This window comes from Mustela erminea, chromosome 17, assembly GCF_009829155.1.
Source record: "Mustela erminea isolate mMusErm1 chromosome 17, mMusErm1.Pri, whole genome shotgun sequence".
NCBI lineage: Eukaryota > Metazoa > Chordata > Mammalia > Carnivora > Mustelidae > Mustela > Mustela erminea.
Window position 1 is genome coordinate 38,058,041 of NC_045630.1, and position 22,624 is coordinate 38,080,664.

Genomic DNA, 22,624 nt, shown 5'->3' on the forward strand with positions numbered 1-22,624 from the left:
CCCATCTCACATTCCCACTTCCTCCAAGAAGGCTTCCGTGAACACTCCTAGCCCCTGGTTTTCCAGTTAGAATATCAAGTTCTTTTTTTAAGATTTTATTTATGTATTTGAGAAAGAGAAAAGAGGGCACAGTGGGAGGGACAGAGGGAGAGGGAGGAGAAGCAGACTCCCCACTGAGGAGGGTGCCCGTGGGGCTCAATCCTGGGGCTCGAGGACCATGACCTGAGCTGAAGGCAGAGGCTTAATTGACTGAGCCACCCAGGCGCCCCTAGAATACCAGGTTCTAGAGGTTCTATGCTCAGTGGACAACACAATGCTGGTGCACGTTTTGTGCCCCTAAATTGTTTATTGATACTGATGGAATTGCCTCTTAGGATCATAGAGACCGTGTTGTACGCACCTTATCCCTCTGGATCCACTCCCCATGCTCTCACCACACTCTGCGCTTGGGGACTTGGCTCTTTAGGGTCACACCAACCAGTCTCTTCTCCCCTGGTTTTCAGTTAGGCTTGGCCCATAAGAGGTTGTGGGAGTAAGAGGAGATGGCAGCCTGTTCAGCCTTCTTGCTTCCTCCCTGCTGACTGGAGGTTGGCCCTGCCTGTCTTCCTCTTCCAAAGGCAACCATACTCTGAAATTACCCCAGCCGTCCCCTTGGCCGATGTGGCTAGCCCTTGGGTGCTTCACTGACCTTTGAGAGTTTCCTATAACCCTGCCCCAGTTTTATAAATAGCCTCTTATCAGACTCTCGCTGTTACTCCTCTCTGAGTGGGGATTAGACACGGTGGCCTTTTGACCCCCCTGCCTAGCTCTGCGCCTGTCAGCGTTCTCCAGATGGTGGCTCCACATCAGTGCTTGGGCCCTCAATAGGCTCAGAATCAAATTTATTAATTACATGCCAGGAACTTACATGCTTCTGCATATGTCCCACTCCCCACTGATTTCTTAAATTTTCAAGCCAAAGAAAATGAACCTTTGTCCCCGACCTCAGGAGTAATCTTCATGAAACTTAAAGTTCCACAATATTCCCTGAAATCACAAATAATCCTAATCCTTCCCTATATGCCCACTGTTTTTCTGAACCAGTTAGATATGCAAATGTGCAGTGGTTTTTTTGTTTGTTTGTTTGTTTCTTGGTGGGGGGGGGGGGTCCCAATTTCTCCCTTGGAACAATCAACCATCCAGTCAATAATCTTTGGCACTGTTGTGTGTGCCCTTCCTCCATTCCCCTAGTTCAGGCTCCTTGAGTTCAGGTTTCTTGGGGCCAACAGCTCCTGCCGTCGGGACCTCGCCATTCCACAGGACCATGTCATCCTTCAGGGAGCAAGTTTTCTGACCCTTTGCAGTCCCCAAACAGCCATCCAGACACCCCCTGCAATGACAGGTGCACCTGGGTTCCACATTTTCCACCATGATACATGGGGCATTTTTCCCATCAGCAGGATCTGAGCAAACAGGTCTCCTGGCTCAAGGTTCCCCAACTTCTCAAAAGCTCAGATCTGAACAAGGAGGGCTTTAGCGTGCTGAACCATTTCACCTAGTTCCAGGACTTTGGTAAACCTCTTATCCCGGGAGCCTCTCTCTGTCTGCTGCCCTAGATCGCCCAGGGGGCCCTGAGAGCCAGATCCCAAACCGGCCACCTAAAGGGAAACTGAGGTCTAGAGAAGGGAAGCAACCTTTGCCCTGAGTCCCGGAGTCTCAGGAGAAGGTGAGTGGGGGAAGGGAGAGCAGACAGGTGTAGCGCTGAAGGTCATCAACTGTAGACATTCATCCTGGGAGGGTTGGAGTGGGGGCAGGAACGCACGCACGCAGGATGTCAAACTCTGGGAAAGAGATGGGAAAGAGAACACATGAGCTCTGTGTGTGTGTGTGTGTGTGTGTGTGTGTGTGTGTTTGCACGCCCATGAACACCCACTGGAAACAACAGCTTTGGCCAAATTAAGACTCGTGGCACTTTTGCCAACCTTTTTCTCCCTTCATCTCCTTTGCCTACACTGCCTGCCTGGGGGTTATCACCCTTTCCCAGTGCCAGGACCTGGGGACTGATAGCCTTGCCTGGGGTGAAGTCCGGCTGGCTGGCTCCCTCCCCGGCCTGAATCGCCCCTTCCACACGGCTTCCCCACTGCTCCTCCCCGTCCACCCAGGCCCCATAAAGAAGAGCTGGCATCCTTGCCCACACAGCTCCTCATGCCAGATTGAGACACTTGAGCTGGGAGATTACCGGAGCTCTCTTTTTAACCAGCTTGGGCTCATGTGACTGGCTTTGGTCCAGGCAGACAGATGCGGGCCAGCCCTCCAGGCTGGGCACACAGCACTATTTATTTCCTACTGGGTTCTCTGCAGGCGAAAGCTGGCGGGGTGGGGATTTCTCATTGCATTTAAGCCTCAACTGGCGCCACTGAATTGCCCCAGGCTCGATCCTGTAGGTAAAAATATCAGCCCCCACTGTGGCCACCTCTGGGGAGCTGGTTGGGGGCAGAGGAAGAGAGTCGCTGAGGATGCACCATAAACACTGCATGGGTGGAATGGGGGTTGAATCGGGCACCTTCTTTTGATAGCAGCAGAGGAGAGTCTGTCTCTAAACCATGGCTCAGTGACTAACCAAGGGGACCAGGGTGCTTGGTGTCTCCAGTATGGGGCTCAGTCTCTCTCACTTTGTGTGTTAGGAAGAGCCTGGGCACCATTCATTCAGGATCTCTCAGGCGGGAGGCATTGCGGACGATGGGTGGGGCCTGCTGTTGCTCCCTCCCCGGTTTCTGACTTTCCCGACCTCGACTCCTGGGTCGGAGAAACCCCAGCCTTGCCCCGTCCCCCAGTCTCAGCTCCACCCAGGCTCTCCGGACTAAGGCTGCGCCTTTCTCCCGGGGGGGTGGGGGGTAGCAGAATTCAGGGCTGGGAATAAAGAACGAACCAAGGGATTACTCTCTCTTTGAAATGCAGCTGCCTCGGTCCAGGTTGGGCTTGGAAAGGGTAGGAGTTGGGGGGGGAGGGTGACGATGCGGATGGGAAACAGTTGTCCCTGCAGGAAGACGGGCCGCGGAAGCTCCCGACCCCTGCTATCAGGGCAGGGTGAAGGGGAAGCACCTGTGGTCCGCCCCTCTGCTTGGCGCCGCGCAGAAGTCGGAAGCCACCCCCGTCTCACTCACGCGGCTTTGCCTGGGCGATTCTTCTAGCATTTGGAAGCGGAGAGCGATTGGGGGATCCAAGGAGAAGAAAGGGGGCTCTTGAATGAAGACGGTTGACCGAGATGGGACTGCAGCTGATCAGAAACTGCAGAACATGATCTCAGGAAGTTTGAATCCATCCCAAACGTTCACCGGGGTCTCAGGCTCCGACAGAGTTTGAGGATGTTAGACCATGTCGGTACAGCAACCGGAGAAAACAGCAAAGCTAGCCAGCGAGTTGGGAAGGAGTCGGGAGAGAGGGAAGAGTGGTAGGGGACTCTGGGGTCTGCTCCTTCCTCCTCCCCTGTGGGTGCCCGGGAGAGTTAATTCGGGATAGAATGGAGGTCTGAAGAATCAGCACCAGGAGGCAAACCCCTGACTAGAAATCATGCTAGGGAAACCCCGAGGGTGACCCCAATCGCATCGTCCAGGACAGGAATGGAGGGAGGGAGAGCTGCGGCATAGTGGCTCTTTCACACCTCCCCTCCCCCATCTTTCTCCTCCGTCAGCTCAGGACACAAGCCTCACACCACCCACGGAGACTCCGAACGTTCTCTTCCAGATCCGTCTCCCCTTCCTGCCCCATTCACTTACCGATTTTCATAAATTTAAAGCCAGAACAGAGGGGCACCTGGGTGCTCAGTGGGTTAAAGACTCTGCCTTCAGCTCAGGTCATGATCCCAGGGTCCTGGGATCGAGCCCCGCATTGGGCTCTCTGCTCAGCAGGGAGCCTGCTTCCCCCTCTTTTTCTGCCTGCCTCTCTGCCTACTTGTGATCTCTCTGTCAAATAAATAAATAAAATCTTTTTTAAAAAATAAAATAAAACCAGAACAGAGCAATGGTAACTTGGGAGTTCTCTCCGAGCTCACTGCCTGGCTTTTGAAAAACAACGAAACCTATGAACAACGGGCCAAGATGCTGTGGATACTCCCATCCCTGACAAAGGCCATTGGAGAGTTTCCCCGCCCCCCAGCCTCCCACAGTTGCTCAATAAATCAGTCAGTGTTGAAAGAATAAATGCACGAACAAAGGCCTGTATGGACGTGCTTCAGAAAGCAGAGACGTTTGGGCTAGAGCTCCACCCTGGGCATGGTATTAGTTCCGATTGGGTATCCTGGCTCTGCTCGCGCATCAGGAGCCTGTCAGCCGCCAGATGCAGGGGCAGGGCTGGGCAACCTTTGCAAAACAAGGTCAAATTGTGGCCAGGCTCCGGCTATGGAAAGATCAAGATCAGACCTCAGCATTGTTACCGACAAGCAGTAGTCACTCAGGTTTCTGCCTCTGGACTGAAATGCCTTCCTGGGTAATGAAGAGCAACGTGCAACACACCAAGTGTTCCCAGTGCCATTCCATCGCCTTCTCTAAGCTCTGAGTTCTGAAGAGCCCCACGGCTGTCCTGGCTTGGGGTATACCAGATGGTGGGGGAATGTGGACAGCGTGCGGAGGAGGGCTGATAGACCTGTGCCCGGCTGTAGTTTCTCTGACCCTGCAGCTGCTTTCGTGGGAGCACGGGAGGCCCTTCTCCAGCTTCAGGCCAGGCTCCCAGAAAGCCTGTTCAAGAATCTAGGGGACGATTCAAGGATGGCAGAAGGCGGTCCTCCAGCTCGGTGGCCACTGGGCTCCTGTTGCCGGGGCATCATGGCCCAGAGCAAGATCAGCAGCAGACAGGAGCGAGACTGCCCAAGGGCCACTAAGAACTTTGTTTCCCTTTCCTTCTATGCACTCAGTTCTGTGAGGATTTAAGTTCTTGAGTGGTACAAGGCTTTGGCCCAAGACAAACACTGAAACTTCTGAAATAAAACTGTACTCCTTGAATCTGCTTGTTAGGATTCATCCTTAAGGCTGGGCCCCTGAAGGCTAAATGTCAGTAATCCTGATGGGAGAGCGGATGTGTAGGGCCCCTGGGAACATGGCCAGCCTTACATGGCTTCCCATCTCCCTTTTCCACAAAGCCAGGGTGTATGTCCCCAGGCTCTGGGGAGCTACAAGAACTGTAGCTGTCTCTCATCCTACCCCTTTATTTCCTTTTTTGAGCATTTTCTTTATCATTGTCAGCACTGAAAACCCATGACTGGTGCCCACTCGCATGCTGGGAACCTCTCAGGGTATAGCACCCAGGACCAGCTAGGGACGTCCTCAGACTTGGTTTTGAAACAATCAGAAGATGCTGAAAAAGTCTCAAAGCATTTCATCTTTATTTTTTTAAAAAACAAACACCCCCCACCCCAAAACAGAACAAAACAAGATCCATTGACTCATCCATGCCAAGCTACACTTCCCAGAGGAAGCGTGTCAGCAGATTCAAAGGAACAATGATAGAATCCCATGATACCAAAATGATTCAAACGTGATGCTTTAGAGGCTGACATCCTGAGCTGAAACAGTCATGGGTCACCATCTGGCCCGATTTGGGGCCCTTCTTTCTTTTTTAGCTTATTTGTGTGGTGGCAGAGGAGGGGAGACTCTCTCAGAGAGTCAACAGGCAGGCAGGCTTCTCCTGTTATAGAAAAATGATGACAGTCTAGGCACGACTTAGCGGTTGGTGAGCTATATTAAGAATCATATTCTCTCCTTCAAAGTCTAGACGATGTATTTGTGGCTCTGGCTTATCTCAGGGGTTATGGATCTCAGGAGCCAAAGCTTTTAGTCCTTACATGGATGGGTTCATTGTGACGCTTACAAACTTACCTCACTGAAATTAGTGGGCATACTTGAATAGACACTTGGAAAGGGTTACCCCTAATCGCATTATAGTTGAAGGCCAGGTTTGGAGGTAAATTCCTTTAAATTCCTGGGATTCAGGAAATACAGTCTGAAGAAGAAAGCGGGACATGTTGAACTGAGGGTATGAAGAATATTCTTGAAAACGGGGAGGCTGATCCTGGCAGAGGACAACTCTTCCTTGATGTGCTAGTTTCTCGTCTTATCTTGTCCGTCTCTTTATTTGGAGACTCGAGGTTGTTCATATCACAGATGACTGCAGTGGCTCTGCGTGTAGTTAAGTTACAGCACTCTACGGACCAGTCATCTCCAACATGATGGGAGTCCTGGAGAAAAACATGTTCTGTCCGCCGGGCTCAAAAGTTCAGTACTTTTCCTTCATTCTCAAAGGAGAAAAAAGTATCCAGAGGCAGTCCAGAATGATCGTTGCCACTTTTCCAGCTTCCATGCTGAGGACAACCAACAACAGATGCATGAGAAATAATTAAAAGCTTTCCATGGTTCACTAAACCAATAGGAGCATTCTGTTAGGAAAGCTCAGCATATATCAGCTGCTATTTAAAATTTAGCATTTAACTTTAATTATGCCTACTTAGGAATTAGGCAAAACAGTGTTTCAACACGACCAGCTGCTGCAGATCCAAACTGTTTCGTGGTTGAACTTTTTATTTAATCATTTGTTCTGTTGCTTTTTGATCATGCAACAAACCCCATTCTTAACAGATTAAAGGTCAAAAAAGTTAGGAGTATAATGACATTCGCCAGCTAACCCGTCTGTCCCAAACCCTCTTAAGACACCAAAGACTCAGGACACCTGGGTAGCTCAGTTGGTCAAACATCAGAGTCTTGATTTCAGCTCAGGTAATGATCTCAGGATTGTGAGATAGAGCCCCGCATCAGGCTTTAAGCTGGACATAAACCTGCTTAAGTTTCCCTCTGTCCCTCTACCCCTCTCCCCTCTCCCACTGCTCTCTCCCTCTAAAAAAACCCAAAAGTCAAAAACCAAAGCCAAGAAAACCCCCCACTGAGGACTAAAGCATGCTCCTATAGTCATACACTAAAGTCTTCTGGAGAAAAGCCATACTACACCCTCTCTTCCTTCAGAGTCTCCGAGGGACAGAAACAGAATCTTTTAAGTCACAGTTAAGGTTCTGGCTGCATTTTTCACTATTATAAAGGTGCCAAGTGCTAGACCAGATGTCCTCACATAATCCTCCTCTGATTACCCTTTCTCAAAAAGGAGAGATTAGAGATCATGTGGGTCTGGGGCGCCTGGGTGGCTCAGTGGGTTAAAGCCTCTGCCTTCAGCTCAGGTCATATTCCCAGGGTCCTGGGATCGAGCCCCACATCGGGCTCTCTGCTCAGTGGTGAGCCTGCTTTCTCCTCTCTCTGATTGCCTCTCTGCCTACTTGTAATCTCTGTCAAATAAATAAATAAAATCTTAAAAAAAAAAAAGAGATCATGTGGGTCAATTTAAAAGAAGACAAGACGTGAGCACCTTCCTAGTACATGGAGGGAAACGAACCCCGACCACCTGCACACGACTGACAGCATTACAGCCGGCGCACTGAGCATCATGAGGACGTGCGCCCGCCCATTTGAAGCTGACATTCCAGTAAAGGAAACCACGATAGCCTGTGATGAATGAACAGATCAGTCACTGGGAGGTAGGACAGAGTCTGATACGAGGAGCAGGTATTAGCTGGATTAGCCAATGTCCCATGTTGGGGGGCAAAAGAATGACTCTAGGAATAAGGTAAAACAAAACTTCCTACCCAACTCTTTTCATGGTGGCAATAGCAATTTGGAAACTCAGCTGATTCTGTCAACTTAAAAATCAGTAGAAGCCAACCCACTTGAGCTATTTAATTGAAATGACCAGAAAAGGGGCGCCTGGGTGGCTCAGTGGGTTAAAGCCTCTGCCTTCGGCTCAGGTCATGATCCCAGGGTACTGGGATAGAGCCCCACATGGGGGGGGGGTGTCTCTGCTCAGCAGGTAGCCTGCTTCCCCCACCCCTCTGCCTACTGTGATCTCTGTCAAATAAATAAAATCTTAAAAAAAAAAAATGACCAGAAGAACAAAAATGGCTGCAGAGCCATTCAGTGACTGCTGGGGAGACAGCCTGAATCTCTGCACGAACTCTGATCCAGTTCAGTCACTCTGCTATGGGCAGGGATCCAAGTGACAACTTAACAGTGGCTGATAAAAGGGGGCACCAGGTAACAGCTTCTAAAAATGACAACTTGCCCTAAACTTGAAACCAATTCATCAACCTCCCCAGATCCATCTGGCACAACAGGCTCGTTTTAAAGCAGCCCACTCTCCCCAAACCTGACTCGGCTGCGGAAGACGGCGCCCCAGCCAGCCCGATGACTCTGCTCTGCGTCACTCTCCAGGTTGCCAAACCTAGGCAGAAACACATCTATCCGCCTTCCCAGAGCTTTCTAGAATTTGTATGGCGTCAGAGTTGTCTACAGCCTGTCCTCGGCCTGGTTCCAGGAACCTAAATCTATCTACTCAATGCACAGAAACGGACCACGTGACCACCGCAGCCACGGACTGCCTCCTCTCCCCGTGGCAGACGGCGTGGGCTGACCCAGGAGATTGCTTCCGACAAACACATCCCGGTTCTGGGCACGGCAGATGTGTCTGGGGCAGCCGTCTTTTTTAACGCTGTTTGCTTAAGAGCAGGTCTTCCACACTGATAACAACGGGCAAAACAACCCCGACACGTGCTCTGCCGAGATAACGTGGGGGCTGCTTGCGCTGCTTCTCTGTGGGGCCGCGGGCTCAGCAGGAGGGACGTGGAGCGTGGGTGTGCTCCCACTGCCTTCGGTACACCCGGAGCGAAGGAAGTGATTCAAGTTTTAAAATGTGCCATTGCTCAGGCACCAGAAGCACCAGGATGTGCCCTTCTCAAGAGGCCAAGGCCTCAGTCTGAACCCTTATGCCCGCGGCCAAGGCCATGCTGTGGACATCGGCTCACTCTCCGTTTTCACAGCCCATGCTGTGGAGACCAGAGTACTTCTGAGGCAGGAGTTCCTTCAGTGATGTGCCCCTGGCATTTCTCTTCTTCTGGTTACGGTGTTGCCCGGCGATCTTATGATCTCTGACCTTATGGAGCTCGAAGACTAAGTTCTAGAGTGAAAATGGAACTGGGCCATCCTGGGAATGGTGCTGAAGAAAGCAACGGTCTACCTCAGAGAGGCCGCTCTGAGGACCAAGCTCGGGCACACTCTTGGAGGAGGGCGGAAGTAGAGGGGAAGGACACAGTAGCACTGAGTTTTGAGTTACTGTACCTTCTCCGCCCTTCCAAGGAAGACATCTGGCTAGCAGTCAGCTTTACTGTCAGCCCTCGCTGAAATCTTAGCAGAGAAAAAGAAAGGATGTTCAAGAGAAGGAAAAGGCAATGGTTGACAGCCGGCACCTGAATTGTCTTATAGCTGAAGTTCACTCAGCACCTAGGGGGCAGTCTTCGGCTTAAATGGCCGGTGGGGAGACTGTGGCATGCTGAAGCGGCAGAGGGCTGGGGAGAGAGGAGGGAGGGCAGTGGGCCATGGTTAGGTTTCTCAGAGTGATCACTTTTATAGGGAAGAAGTCCATGGAAATGCAGCAAGTTGGCTGGTCTCCAGGGTTCCGAGAAACTCGGGAACTGAAGTTTACCTGCTGCTTCTCCCTTAACAGTCATCTGAGGCAAAGAAGCTGCTTTATGCTCCCTGGAGACAGGGGTGAGGTGGGGTTGTAAAGTGATACAGAGGACTTAAGTTTTAAAACCAGTGCTTGGTAAAGGGGTAGGATAGCTATAAAATGCCTTTCCCAGGAAACATATCAGAAGCAGAAAAATCATAAAAATAATAACAACATAAAATTAAAAGAGCACACATCACAGGACTGAAAGAGAAATGAGTCATTGAGAAGCAGTGACACCACTTTTTCAAGTGACTAAGAACTTCCAGAACCTTCCCCTGCCTCATATTCTGCCAAGCTCTTTCACCTGGGATGAGCCCACAGAACGGCCTGCTGGGGCAAGAGGGCTAGCTTCGGCTCTCATGCAGAACCACAGCTGTGTCCCAAGCTACCCCTCTGGAACAGAGGCTGAGGGAGACGAGAAGTGACGAGTGGCCAGGATACACTTCCCGGGGCACCTTGTATCTTGAGAAAAAGGGACTTAAACCAGTAGCAGCATACGTAAGGTGATGTACATCTGACGACAATAACGAAGATGCACTGACCTATAAAAAGTCATTTAATGTACATTCCAGGATGGCCAACACAGGCTGGTTAGGTAATTAGCCCTTGAAGAGTTCTGTTACATCATATAAAAATGTTTTGCCTTGTTAAAAAAAAAAAAATCTAGTCTAACAAAAACATATCCGCCAATGGGCCTGTATTTTTTCCCCCATGTTCAGGTCTGCAAGATAATTAAAAATACAAACATATACATCTCTGAGCACAGCACTGTCCATTAGCTAATGAGTTTCGGCAGTACACTGCACAGAGGTATACCACCACTGGTTTCGGACATTAAGTTAGCTTTAAGCTTATTGGCTATTCCGACAACTGGAGGCAGCTTGGAACCCAGTCCCTGGAAAGCGTTTGCAGGATTTACCACCCGTTTGCCTGATACCTTTTCGATGGTGACAGGTCTGGGCACAGACTTACTAATCCAAGGATGTCTCAGTGCTTGAGCTGGGGTCATACGGGCAGAGGGGTCCCACTGAAGGCACCTTTTCAAAAACTCTATAAACAAGTAGTCATCACATCCCTTCAGTGCTGTCACCCAGTCTTTGCTGCCTGGGGGGCCCCGCTTTTTCCCCCTACGTGAGCGACCCCCCACAAGCACGACCCTCCCATCTGCCTGAGTAGTCACAGAACAGTAGCGAGGTAGGCCCTTGGAGTTAATGAAGTACTTGGCACGTTTGGATTGCTCCAGAAGTTTCGGTGGTGGCATCCCGAGCAGCTCCATCATGCAGGCCAGCTGGTCTCCCTCATCCTCTCCCGGGAAGAGAGGCTGTCCTGTTAGAAGTTCTGCAAGGATGCAGCCAAAACTCCATATGTCTATAGGCGTGCTGTAGCGGCTCCCTAAGATGATCTCGGGAGCTCTGTAGAACCGAGACTGGATGTACGTGTAAAGCTTCTGGTATTCGAAACAGCTGGACCCGAAGTCAATGACCTTGGTCGCACTGCGCCCGTGGTGCTTTAGGAGAATGTTTTCTGGCTTCAGGTCACAGTGAATGATCTTATTTTTGTGGAGAGCATCCAAGGACTGCAAGATGGATTGGGCAAACTTGCGAACTAACTGGACGCTAAAACCCTGAAACTTGTTTTTTTTAATGAGCTCATAAAGGTCTATGCTCAGCAATTCGAAGGCCATGCAAACGTGGTTCCGGAAGGTGAAACTTTCCAGCATGTGGATGACATTCATGCTCCCAGTTTTGTCCTGCTTTTTAAGATGCTCCAGAATCCGGATCTCCTCAGCGGCTTGCCGATGGAAGCGCTTTTCATTGCGCACCATCTTCAGGGCCACGTACTGTCGAAGTTTGTGATCGTAGACCCGGGCCACCTGCCCAAAACTGCCCTTGCCGATAATCTTCAGCACCTCGTATCGATAAGCTAGATGGTCGCGAGGCACGTGAATATAGGCCCCGTCTGCATCGTCATAGCCACCGTTATTGGGCCCGCCGATCACTCCGTGTCTTTTTTTGGCGTTTGGGCCCACGAAGTAAATCTCGGGGTAGTTGACGATCTCCAGCTTCTCGTAGGCAGTCAGGTGGTGTTTGTACTGCTTCAGGGCTTGCTCGGGAGTCAGGGGCACTGCTTTGGATGTTTTGGCAGAACTGCTGGCTTTCACCGCATTGGAGCTATCTGAACTTTTACCCTGAGAGGCGGCAGGAGAGCACTTTTCAGAGTCGTTGATGCCATCTGTCTGAAGAGTATCAGATCTTCTGTTGCCAAATTCTTGAAACAGCTGTTCTACCTTCACCTCACCTCCACTCAGAAAGCGCTGAGTGTGATCTCTGGTTAACTGCTCGGTGGTGATCTATGGAAAAGAAACATGAATGTGATGGTGAAGCCACTAAAAATAGCGGAAGGATGAAAGAACCTGTCCCTGGCCGGAACCACACCAGAACTGTCCAGTCACGTAGGTTACAATTACCCAAAAAGTGAGATGAGAGGCAGGAGTCAACAGAGACTTGTGTCATACCGATCTTCAGACCCTCGGAGTACAACTGGCCACCTCAACCCCCAGTATAGGCCTTGCTTTGTTTAAGAGCAAACGGTCTTCTTACCAAACCCTAAACGTGCTAAGTTCCTTCTAATAGGTCTGTCTTTCCAGTGAGAGTCTTCTTACCCAACCCCCCTCATCCTGCACTCCTTCAAGTTCCAACTCAAGTCCCCTCCCTTCCATCTGGAACTACTCCAAGCCCAGGCTAATTAACCTCGTATCTTAACTGTAGCTTTTCAAGTCTATACCACGTGATCTGGCATTTGATTATATACAGACTGTCTCCTATTGTTTACTGTTTTGAGTATCTTACCAATTCTTAAGGGCATACATCAGAATATGCATATTAAAGTGTTCCGTTTAAAAAAAAAAAAAAAAAGAAAACAAAAAAGAGGAGAGAAAGAATCCATGAAGGACCAGGCAGTATTTGAACCCAGGTCTTCTGTCAGTCCAGCACCCTTCCCACAGACACAACTTGGCACCGGGTTCTACTAGCACTTCTACTACTCTCCACTAGGGCTGAATCATGGCTGTGGCCTGGAATCAAGCAAAACCTCATTATCTACTCCCAGGCCCCCCTCAAAAATGACTGAATGCTTGCAGTTCAGCTCACTGAATCACAAGAGTTCTAAGCCTAAGAGAATTCCTGAGATCCTCCGGGCCAATTCTTTATGCATCTGATGAGTAACAGTGAGAATCCAAGGCCCCGGGAGGGGTGGGGGAGGTTCTGCTAAAACTTTCCTATAGAGATAGTGTCTCTCTTCTGCGTCTCTAACCCACACCTACACCCATTCTTCCAAGGAAAAGCCTATGTGATAAAGGCACTTTACTCTTTACACTTGAATTTGCTTAACATTCTCCTTCAAGAAACCATAACTCACTGAAGAAAGCTCTATTTATTCCTCTGAGATGAAATATAATTCTATGAAATTAGATGGAGGAAAAGAAAAGCAAAAAAGAGAAATACAAAAAAATTACACACACTAAGGAAAACTCAAGATGGTGCTAGAAGGAAAGAAGAAAACAAATGAAAAGGTCATGATCCAAAGTGGCCATATCCTTAAAAAACAGAATTTTAATATAACCTAAGAAAACAGCACAAAGCCTATTATCTAAATAACAATATAAAAGAGAAAACATAAATAGCAGCAAAAAAAAAGATGAAACAATTTAAGTGTTGGCCAATTTTATATACAGCTGTAGTTTTTAAGAGCCAAACCTTCATTCCTGCCTGCTCCTTTCAGGTCATTTCTATCAATTTGAACATTTAGGGAGTCCTGTAGTTACAAAAACCGGGTAGTACCTGATAGCACACAAAAGTGAGGCAAGGGATACAACTGTAGCCACACTTTGGCAAGCAGTGTTGAGTAAAGAGATGATATATGCACCGAGAAAAATCTCTGATACCATAATGGAGAACTATCACTGGTCAAGAAAATAAAACAGGCCTGCAGACAGAACCTAAATACCTTGCTAAGAAGTAAATATTACGCAACATGTTTCTTATCAGTAAGAAGTCAAATGACTCTTTCTGTCCCCAGGGCTGAAAAAACAGAAGAGGGTCCCATCCGTCTCTCTGGTCACAGGAACCCTCACTGTTCACTATTACAAGTGCTTAAAAAAAAAAAACAACCCACAAATAAACAAGAAACAAGTGTTCTCAAAGAACTATAATCCAGGAGGCGATGGGTTTGGCAGAATGAGGGAATTAAAATTCTTTGGTTTTAGGGAGATTTACATAATAAAAGCGAAACTCCGCTTGCATCCCAGACAGTTTTCCTTAAAATTTTTACACCTAACTTCAGTGCTTCTACATATTTACTGTGAGTCATGTGCTGAAGAAGAGAGAGGTCTATGGGAGTCCTGGCTATCCTGCTTAAAAGCTGTAAGTCCCTGGGCAGGTTGCTTGACCTTTCGCCCAGTTTCTTAGCCTTCGTTTCTTTATATATAAAATGTGCATAATAATACCAATTTGCAGGATGCTGTGTGAACCAATTTTAATAATATATGTGAATGACCCTTACAAGCTATAAAAGATTTTACAAACACTGGTAATAATTTGGCAAAATTCTCAATATATCAAGGCTTAAACTATGTACCTTCTCTTTGCCCTTTCAGTTTCTCTCTTCTCTCTGTGGGACCTCCTTCCATATCTCCAGTCCCCCTCCAGCAGACATCTGGCACTAAATAGGTCTCTGGTCTCCTGCAGCATGATAGCCCCCACAACAGGCCTTCCTTTAGGGTGCACGGAAATCCCTCACCCACTTTCTCTCCCGACAAGAAACCTGCTTTCAACTTGCTCTACAATTTAAGGTGTCACCTCTCCAAGTTATTGGAACTTTAACAGATCAATGCCTTAACCCAAAGGAATGACCCTCCAGAACCGAGATCACCAGTGACAAGCTGGTAAGGAAAGGGATTTGAGGGTCCATCCCTGGGTATTTTACCAACTCTGCCTACATGTAAGGCTGTGCCGGCTCTGGAGGTCTTCCTTTCTGTTTGTGATAAAGAGAGGGTCTCAGGCACAGAACATTAATATAAGAACAGAAATTTAATTTGCATCGAACTACTACAATAAAATTAGGGATGTTGTTTGGATTTCCTGACTCCGGTTTTTCCTTGAAGTGAGCCTAAATCTCACTCCGTGTAAATTGAGTCTTAGTTTGCCCTCTGGAACTACACAGAAGTGTCCAAATTTCATGTAAAAGTCCTTCACATCCTTGAAGGGGGCTGTCCCACCCCCACCATTTTTCCCTGGGCTCATCAACCCACCACATCCTCTCCCTTACAGGGTTGCTTGGTTGCTTCCTATCCTATTCACATTCTCAACGTGGGCTGCACTGCATGTCTCTCTTGAAGTGTGGCTCCCAGGAAGAAAACCATGCTCCAGGTACAGTCCACTCTGGATTTTCAAGGTCTGAGTCTCCAGTGAATCTGAAGAATTCCAGGAAGGAGTTTTTCCACACAGGGAGGGGTTCTCTTCTTAGGTTTCTTTCCTTTCCTGTACATAACTCAAATACTGGCCTGAATCAATCATGTATCAAGACTATTGTGCTATAAATAAAATCTTCCTTTCATTGTTCTAGGAGAATCTACAATGTGCATGCATGTTAAAGTATAATAGTCATAAAATACTACATATTTCTAGTCTTTAGTTATAATCACAATAACTGAGCAATACAGATTATATACCAATTATTTTTGTAATTATGTAATTATACCACAGGGACAGATAATGCCAGATTAATCATGTTTTGTTTAAGAATGCTTCACATACGCTGTTAACTTGAAGGGCTCTTGACATTTCAAATAGAATCCTCAGCTGTGTTAATAGAGTCTTGAAGATCTTGTTGAGAAATTCTGAGAAGGCATATACTTCTCATCCAGACAGGAAACACTCCATTCTCTTTCCCTAGCTCTTGACCCTAAATCTGCAACACAAAACTTAACCCAATAAAAGCCTATATGCAGATGGTTTATGGTATACAATGAGAACATAAGAACATCTTGGATAAACAATGAAGCCTAAAGGCTTTGTGAAAACAGCAACAGGGTCTGGGGATGGAGTCATGTCAGAAGGGTCTTTCCATGTCAACAGAGGTCAAAGAGCCTATTTTTCAGCAAAGTATGCAAAGACACCATTACCTTCGAATGAAAGTCCTATGTCCCCAAAATGGTTACTCTGTATATTATACATTAAGAAATTGATTTTGACCCTGAAACATACCATTTAATTGACCTGCTGGGAGATGATTAGCATTGGCTAACTCTAAATTGAAGTTAGAATGAACTTTTAAGTCACATGTTAATGAACCAGCCCAACTGCAAAAAGTTTCCCACAGAGACATGCTAATGGGCAGCCAGTAACCAAGAAAACTGATGGTCAGATGGACATTGGGGAGGGGATGTGCTATGGTGAGTGCTGTGAACTGTTTAAGACTGATGATTCATGGACCTGTACCCCTGAAACAAATAATACGTAATACATTATATGTTAATTAGAAAAACAAAACAAAATAAAAAACCAAACTGAGGTCAACCAGAGGAGTATGAGATTCTGGAGCTCTGAGAAGTTTTTCACATATTAAAGAAATAAGCTTGCTGAGAATGGAAAAGGAAACTTACTGTACTCCAGAGAACAGGTTAAAAATAGGGTGACCAGCCTTCCAAATATATTTAGCCAATACTCTGTAATATTATTAGCCTCAGAACTAGTGAAAAGATTGACTTTAATAGCAAAAGCTGACAAAAAGTTGGGGAGGGCTATGAAAAATGCATGCAATATTTTTTGAAATATAGAAACAATTTGAGGTCTTAGATGCAGAAATGTGAAGGAGAAATTACAAATTAGTATATTCAGTTATTCAATTCGTTCATTAGGTGATATATACAGCAAATGTTAAAGTCACAGGATAGGTTTTCCCTATCCGGGAACTTGTCCAAACCCTGTTCTCCCTACTACTCTGTGTACGCTGAGGGAATATGAATTAATTTTTTTATTACCTTAAGTAAAACAGTGTCAAAAGCTAAATGTCTGCAAGCTCCAGAATGATTAAATTCATCAAAAACCAAACTGTACCGTTCAAGTTTTATTTATGGTCCATAAAGTGATTCTCTGTAGCATACTAATAAGCTAGGACTGCATTTCTCTCTTGCAGGGGAAAATAGGTACGGATCTATGAATTCAGGGGTATTTTCGATTTCTGGTTTTTGTTAAAATGAGTTTTTACAACACACAGTCTATATCCTTCTATAACAAAACAAACATTCCCTCGATAAAAGTAGCTTATTATTTTTTTGCTAATGCCATATATTTATCCCCGTGATTGAAAGGAATAAGTGCAGCTCCAAATCAAAATCATTCTATAAAGCTAAAGTGGGAACATAGCAATTGTTATTTCAAAGTCAAGAGAAACCAAAAGGAAACAAAAGAGTCTGGGTTGCCAGCGAGATGTAACTGTACCTTGGGCATTAAGTAGCACTTCCTTCTTTTCAAGACAACTAGAGAGCAAAGAACAACTTCATTTACTTACATTTAGTCTTCTGGGCAGAGGTGGTTCAGAAGGATTGCAGAGTACATTGGAACAGGGTGGGCATTTGGTTTCATCTATCATCATGAAGGTATCATAGACACCATCCCCCAATCTAGTTGAAAGGATTACAGATAAAATCCGTCAGTAACTTAAGTATATAAACTTGTATTTTTAAAACATTCTGTGTCTTTATTGCCTCACATCTGCCACAAAAAACTAATACAAATAAATGTCTACACTGCATGTTGGCATTGAATACAAACAACTGGGGTATTTGGCAAAAGAACAGAGGAAGCCCAATTTTCCTTTTTTTTTTTTTTTAAAGGGAAGCATTTCTAGGTTTTTATTTTGAAATAGTTAAAACAAGTCTGTCTTTGTGAATGTTCTTAAAAAAAAAAAAGGGGGACTCTCAGGGTGCCTGGCTGGCTCAGATGATAGAGCATGTGACTCTTGATCTCGGGGTTGTGAGTTCAAGTCATATATTGGGTGTAGAGATTAATTAAAATTGGAATATTAAAAAAAATTAAAATAGGGACTATCAAAAGGATCTCATTTAACTTACTACTTGCAACTAGAGGCTAGTTGAAATCTGAAGCCTAAAAGCTAACCAGAACAGGAAAAGAAAGAGGGGAAAAAAAAAAAAAAAAGGCAGAGGTAACTATATTTTAAAAATCAGAGACTTGGATTCTAATCTCAGCTCTACCACTGGCTGTATTAACTTCTTCCCTGACCTTGTTTTCCTTACGTTATAATGGGAAGAATAGTTCCAGTCTACAAGAAACGAAAGGTCTTAGGGCTTTCTTCTTTTTATTGTTTATTTACGTACCTACTTAACATCTACCTAATTTGTAGAAACATACAGGGAAAAGCACAACAAATACTAAAGGGATTCTCTAAATTACAAAATGTACTGAATTTCACTTCTGTATCCACTTCATTTTCTGGTGGATGGTGGAAGCTAAATGCTAAACGATTAAGGAGCACCTCTGTTCTTTAGCACTGTGTCTCCACAACTGAAGAGGGAGAGGGTTTATTTTATTTAATCCACAGGGTGGTCCTAGATAATGTATTTCATCTACCACTAAGAATATGAATTTCCCAGTTATACACATCAGTCTTTCAGTGTATCATTTTTACATAATACACCACAAATACAATAATAATGACCAGGAAGAATTTTTAAAAATCTTTTAAAATATGCTGAAATATTTATTTCAGTTTTTTAATTTCAATATTTAAAGTTGCCTTTAGAAACTGCTTTGTAAAATTACTTCTAGAGCTTTCTTCATTGATGTGTTATAGAAACACAAAGAATAATTTAAAAAGTCCAGTACAAATATTTTTGGAATATTCTTTTTAAAAACTAGCTCACATTCTGATAGCATTATTTATATCTTTACTGGAAACTGCTTCTCTGACAACCCAAAATTCGGGATGTGACTGAGTCTTTGCCAACAGCATGAATATAATAAATAAAATGGGAGAGGCGTCCACCTTTATAGAGAAAAAGACACTGAAGACCTGCAAGTATTCCTATAAATAGGCAGAGGAAATCACCCGAAGGAAGTCTGCATGCAAACAAGCGCGGGGCGGGGGGGGGGGGGGGGGGGTCCCTAGTCTCCTTTTAGGCGTAAAGTACAATGCAAGGTGGAGAATCTCTCAAAATAGGATCCCCAGAAAGCCCTACTCAGCACAACCCTTCACCTGCATATCCGAAGCAGACCGCACCCCTCACGGCAAAACCCCAAGAGTTCAGCCCTTGGTTATCTGCTCTGAGCAACAGGGCTTCCGTGAAAGGTAGTGCTCCCTACCTCCACAGTTTGCTGAAAAAGCCCCACACAACGTCCCAGGTTATTAAGAGTTCCTTACCATATCCCCGATCTAGGGCTGTTTCTCGTAACTCCGCTCCAGCCCCCTCCCCCGGTCGCGGTGGGCTTGCGGGGGAGGGGAGCTGACGGAGGGGAAGAGGGTGGATCCGTCCCCCGGAGGCGGTCAGAACCCTTCCCTCGTCCTCCTGCTAGCGGCTCACTCCAACCTCAGTCCAGGCCTCCCCCGACCTCGCCAGCCTGCTCCAGCCGCCCACTCGGACGCCCCCAGCCCGTTACCCTGCGGCGCCGTTACCTCCGCTGCTGGGGCGGGAGTCCGACTCCGGGCGGCCCCGCATCCTTCTGCCCCGGCCCGCGAGCCGTGCCTCCCATCCGCTAGCTCGGGACCCCCGGGGGGAGGGGCGGCGGTTGGAGGGTTCGAAGTGCAGGGTCCACCTGCGCTGGGGCGGCTGCCGCCGGGACCGCGACGCTTCCCGAGGGAATCTCGTCCAGACACTGCAGATCCGCGCGCCTTCGCTCGCGACTCGCTGGGCCGGGAGTGGGGAGAAGAGCAGCAGGGGTGGGAGGGGGAGCGGTGTGGTCGCCTAGCAACCGCGGCACGCCCCGGGAAACGCCTCTGCGCCGCTACGCGGTGACGCAGAGGGGCGGGGCCTGAGGCCTCTCCCCACCGCGCGGCGGTGGCCTGGGCCACTCGCGAGGGCTCCGGGAGGTTCGGGGCGGGACGTCAGTCGCGGGTGCGGCGGGTGTTCTCTGGCGGCGAGTGAGCGGCGGGGAGCCGCTGCCGCTGCGGGGAGAAAGGCCCGGACGGAGGATTTGTGGAAGTAGCCGTGAAACCCGCAATTTCTGCCTCAGAAGTACGGCCCGCCCCTCACTGTCTATTGTCCTTTTCAGCATGTTGTAGCCTGAACTTCTAAAAGCTCCCTTGAAGATGTATTAAACAATGAATGAAAAAACGTGTCATTTCCATAGGTTTTCCCACCGAGGGGCTTCTCCCCCCGCCCCCGCCGGAGGGCAATGAAAGCTATAATAAAAACGCAGGAAGCTACGTTTAGTGACACTTCGGTGACACCGGGCCAGCGCTCACGAACATCGTTTTGTTAATGTCAGCGACCACACCGTAGGACATCCCCCTTGGACGGATTGAAGTAGGATCCAGAATTTAAGCGGACATCGGACTCCCCCGCCACGGGACGCCGCGGACTGTAGGGCGCCAAGAGCCATTTTTCCGAAGAGGAAACTGAGGCCACGGGATCCCTGCTTCTCCAGCATCTTCTAGGAAGTCCAACCTCCCAGCCTGCCTTTGGCTTGCAGTAGACCCCCCGGAAGGCTCTGGTGTTTTGTTTTGTTTTTTTTTTTTTTTTTCTAGGAATATTTAGGGAATTCGTTTCTTCCTTTTCTGAAAAAGTGAAGAAACCTTAGTAAACCCTAATGTTACATGGATTTCGATCCTTGGAACGAAGTGAGACGGAAGGAGGTTAAAATAGAAGAACGCAAATGCGGTTCACTTGTGCGTGGCATCTAATCGGAGTTCCTGGAACCTACGAAACCCGAGGCCCAAAGAGAGAGAAACAACGTTCTCAAAATGCCGAACAGGGGCGCCACCTAGTGGGGCCTGGAGACTCATTGTCCCAAGCCAGCGTAGCATAGTCTCTAAATCTGAAAATTTCCATCCGAGGCTCATTTCCGTGTGACTAAAAGTCATATTCCCTGTTCTCATGCCTCCAAGTAAAATGTCCTTAAAGAGTCAAAGGATTTTCACTTTGTAAACTAAGAATGTGTCTGTTTGGGGAACTTTTAGCGTTGCGACCAATGTTGCTTGAGCTGCTCAATGACATAAATAAAACTTTCCCCGGCTCTTAAAGTTATTCTAATTTCATAAATAAGCTTCTGTGGGTTTTTTGACCCTCCAAGCCGCACCCCAGCAATCCTGCTTTCATACGGGTTTGTGTTAGGGCTCCTGCGGAAGCTTTTGTTTGAAGAGAGTTCCATGGCAACAAAAGTTTGGACTAGATTGCTACTGAGGTCCCTTCCAGCTCCGTGATTGCAAAATTCTACTGAATAATCCCTGTTCTTAGTACTTATGTGGACACCCTAGACCACTTTACTGCCCTGAACATTCAAATGGGACTTGCCCCCACAAGTTTTCTTGCCTCATTCTGAATCACTGCTTTGAGAGGAACACATCTCTGGTTTCAGACATACATACCTCTGTGAGCCAGCCTGAAGCATTCCTGCTTCCCTTCCTGCTCCTGAGGCGGGAAACAGAAGCTTCCTTTATCTTTAGCCTATTGTTCCCATGGTCAAGGAAGGAAGGGTTCCTTGGAGGTGCTAAGCTTCATGGATCTCTGACTTTAGTGTTTTAAACACTTTCCAGTATTTCTGCAAAGAGCCCCTGTTTCATAACAGTCTGGCTGGGTTAAACATTGGGGTAGGTTAAAGTCCAATAAAGGATCTAACAGGAGCTTCCTCACCCTCTCTGAGCTGATATCTTGTGCCCTCTTGAGCAGCTTGAGCAGCTCCCATATGATTCATGTCCTTCCTTCTCCTCTAAAGCCCTGCTCAAAAGTAGTTCAAAATAGCCCTTATCTTTCTCCACATAGCTAAAGCCAGATTTAGCTAACGTGGATTAGCCAAATATATAAGATGCCTGCCTGACCTTTGAAGCTGGTTCCAATGTATCTGCAAAATCAGGAAACTAACAAAGAAAAAAATGGCGCTATTCCAGGGACTTCAGAAATCAATGGGACATTCAGAATGTGATTACAGCTGTTTCAAATGCATAGAGTAAGAAAATATCCCTGTGGCCATATTCACCTTCAATTTTGTGACGAGATAGCTGTCGGTAGGTTAAATTTAAAATAGTTTCATTGCTATGAATTATTCTTCACAGCACGCTATGCCAATACATAATATGACATATGAATCAAAAAATTGGAAAGCATTAAAAAAAAAATCATTTGGAGGCACGCCTGGGTGGCTCAGACTGTTAAGCGTCTGCCTTCTGCTCAGGTCATGATCCCGATGTTCTGGGATGGAGCAATGCATCAGTCTCCTTGATCGGCAGGGAAGCCCACTCCTCCCTTTCCCTCCACCTGCCGCTCCCCCCGTTTGTGCTCTCTTTCTGTCAAATAAATAAATAAAATCTTTAAAAAATCATTTGGAGAGGAACTGTGAAGCTTTCCCTTTTTCCCCAACTGTATTGACCTCAAATTTACCTGAGCTCCAGAAAATGCACCTGCTATTTATTTTTTTTTTCAGAAACACAGAAATCTAGCTCATTGAAACACTAAAACCATGTCTTATTTTTCTGAAACCCTACCAGTCTGCCTGACCAGACCCTGGAAAGGCAATCCAGTTTTTTCCAGCTCTGCATTCAGGGGACATTTGAGGAGGTTAGGGCTTGGAATTGGGCAGATGCCTCGTACCCTTAACTATCCACTCCCATTACACAGGCCCCCTGGCACCCCTTGAATAGGTCTCTGGTTACCCTGACCTTCAAGGCCCATACATGCACAGTACACCACTTAAGCTGCCCTTAGACAGCGGGGATCCTACAGGCCTATAGAAAAATGACCCATCCCTAATCATTGGCATTGCCTCAAGAGTAAGAAAGAGTATACCCCCAAATTCCCCCGGGACCTGCTCCCCGTAGGGGT

At 47.0% G+C, this 22,624-nt stretch overlaps 1 protein-coding gene across 2 annotated transcripts; it reads right to left on the reverse strand.

Moving 5' to 3' along the window:
- Positions 1-10,111: 10,111 nt before the first annotated feature.
- DYRK3 (dual specificity tyrosine phosphorylation regulated kinase 3) lies at positions 10,112-19,545 on the reverse strand. Of its 2 annotated transcripts, none has more exons than XM_032319370.1 (3): positions 19,264-19,545; positions 17,143-17,254; positions 10,112-11,923 (listed from the first exon to the last, which is right to left on the reverse strand). In XM_032319370.1, the coding sequence occupies exons 1-3, from the start codon at positions 19,338-19,340 to the stop codon at positions 10,349-10,351; spliced, it is 1,764 nt and encodes a 587-aa protein (XP_032175261.1). In that variant the 5' UTR covers positions 19,341-19,545; the 3' UTR covers positions 10,112-10,348. The 2 variants fall into 2 exon arrangements, with proteins under 2 accessions (XP_032175261.1, XP_032175262.1); XM_032319371.1 differs by lacking the exon at positions 19,264-19,545 and adding an exon at positions 19,012-19,240.
- Positions 19,546-22,624: the final 3,079 nt, after the last annotated feature.

Excerpts from the sequence above, each read along its gene's own strand:
- DYRK3 (XM_032319370.1), bottom strand. The coding sequence starts at position 19,340 with ATGGGAGGCACGGCTCGCGGGCCGGGGCAGAAGGATGCGGGGCCGCCC. Across the intron at positions 17,255-19,263 it reads CTCCCGCCCCAGCAGCGGAG|ATTGGGGGATGGTGTCTATG; the intron begins GTAACGGCGCCG and ends CCTTTCAACTAG. Across the intron at positions 11,924-17,142 it reads CTCTGCCCAGAAGACTAAAT|ATCACCACCGAGCAGTTAAC; the intron begins GTAAGTAAATGA and ends TCTTTTCCATAG.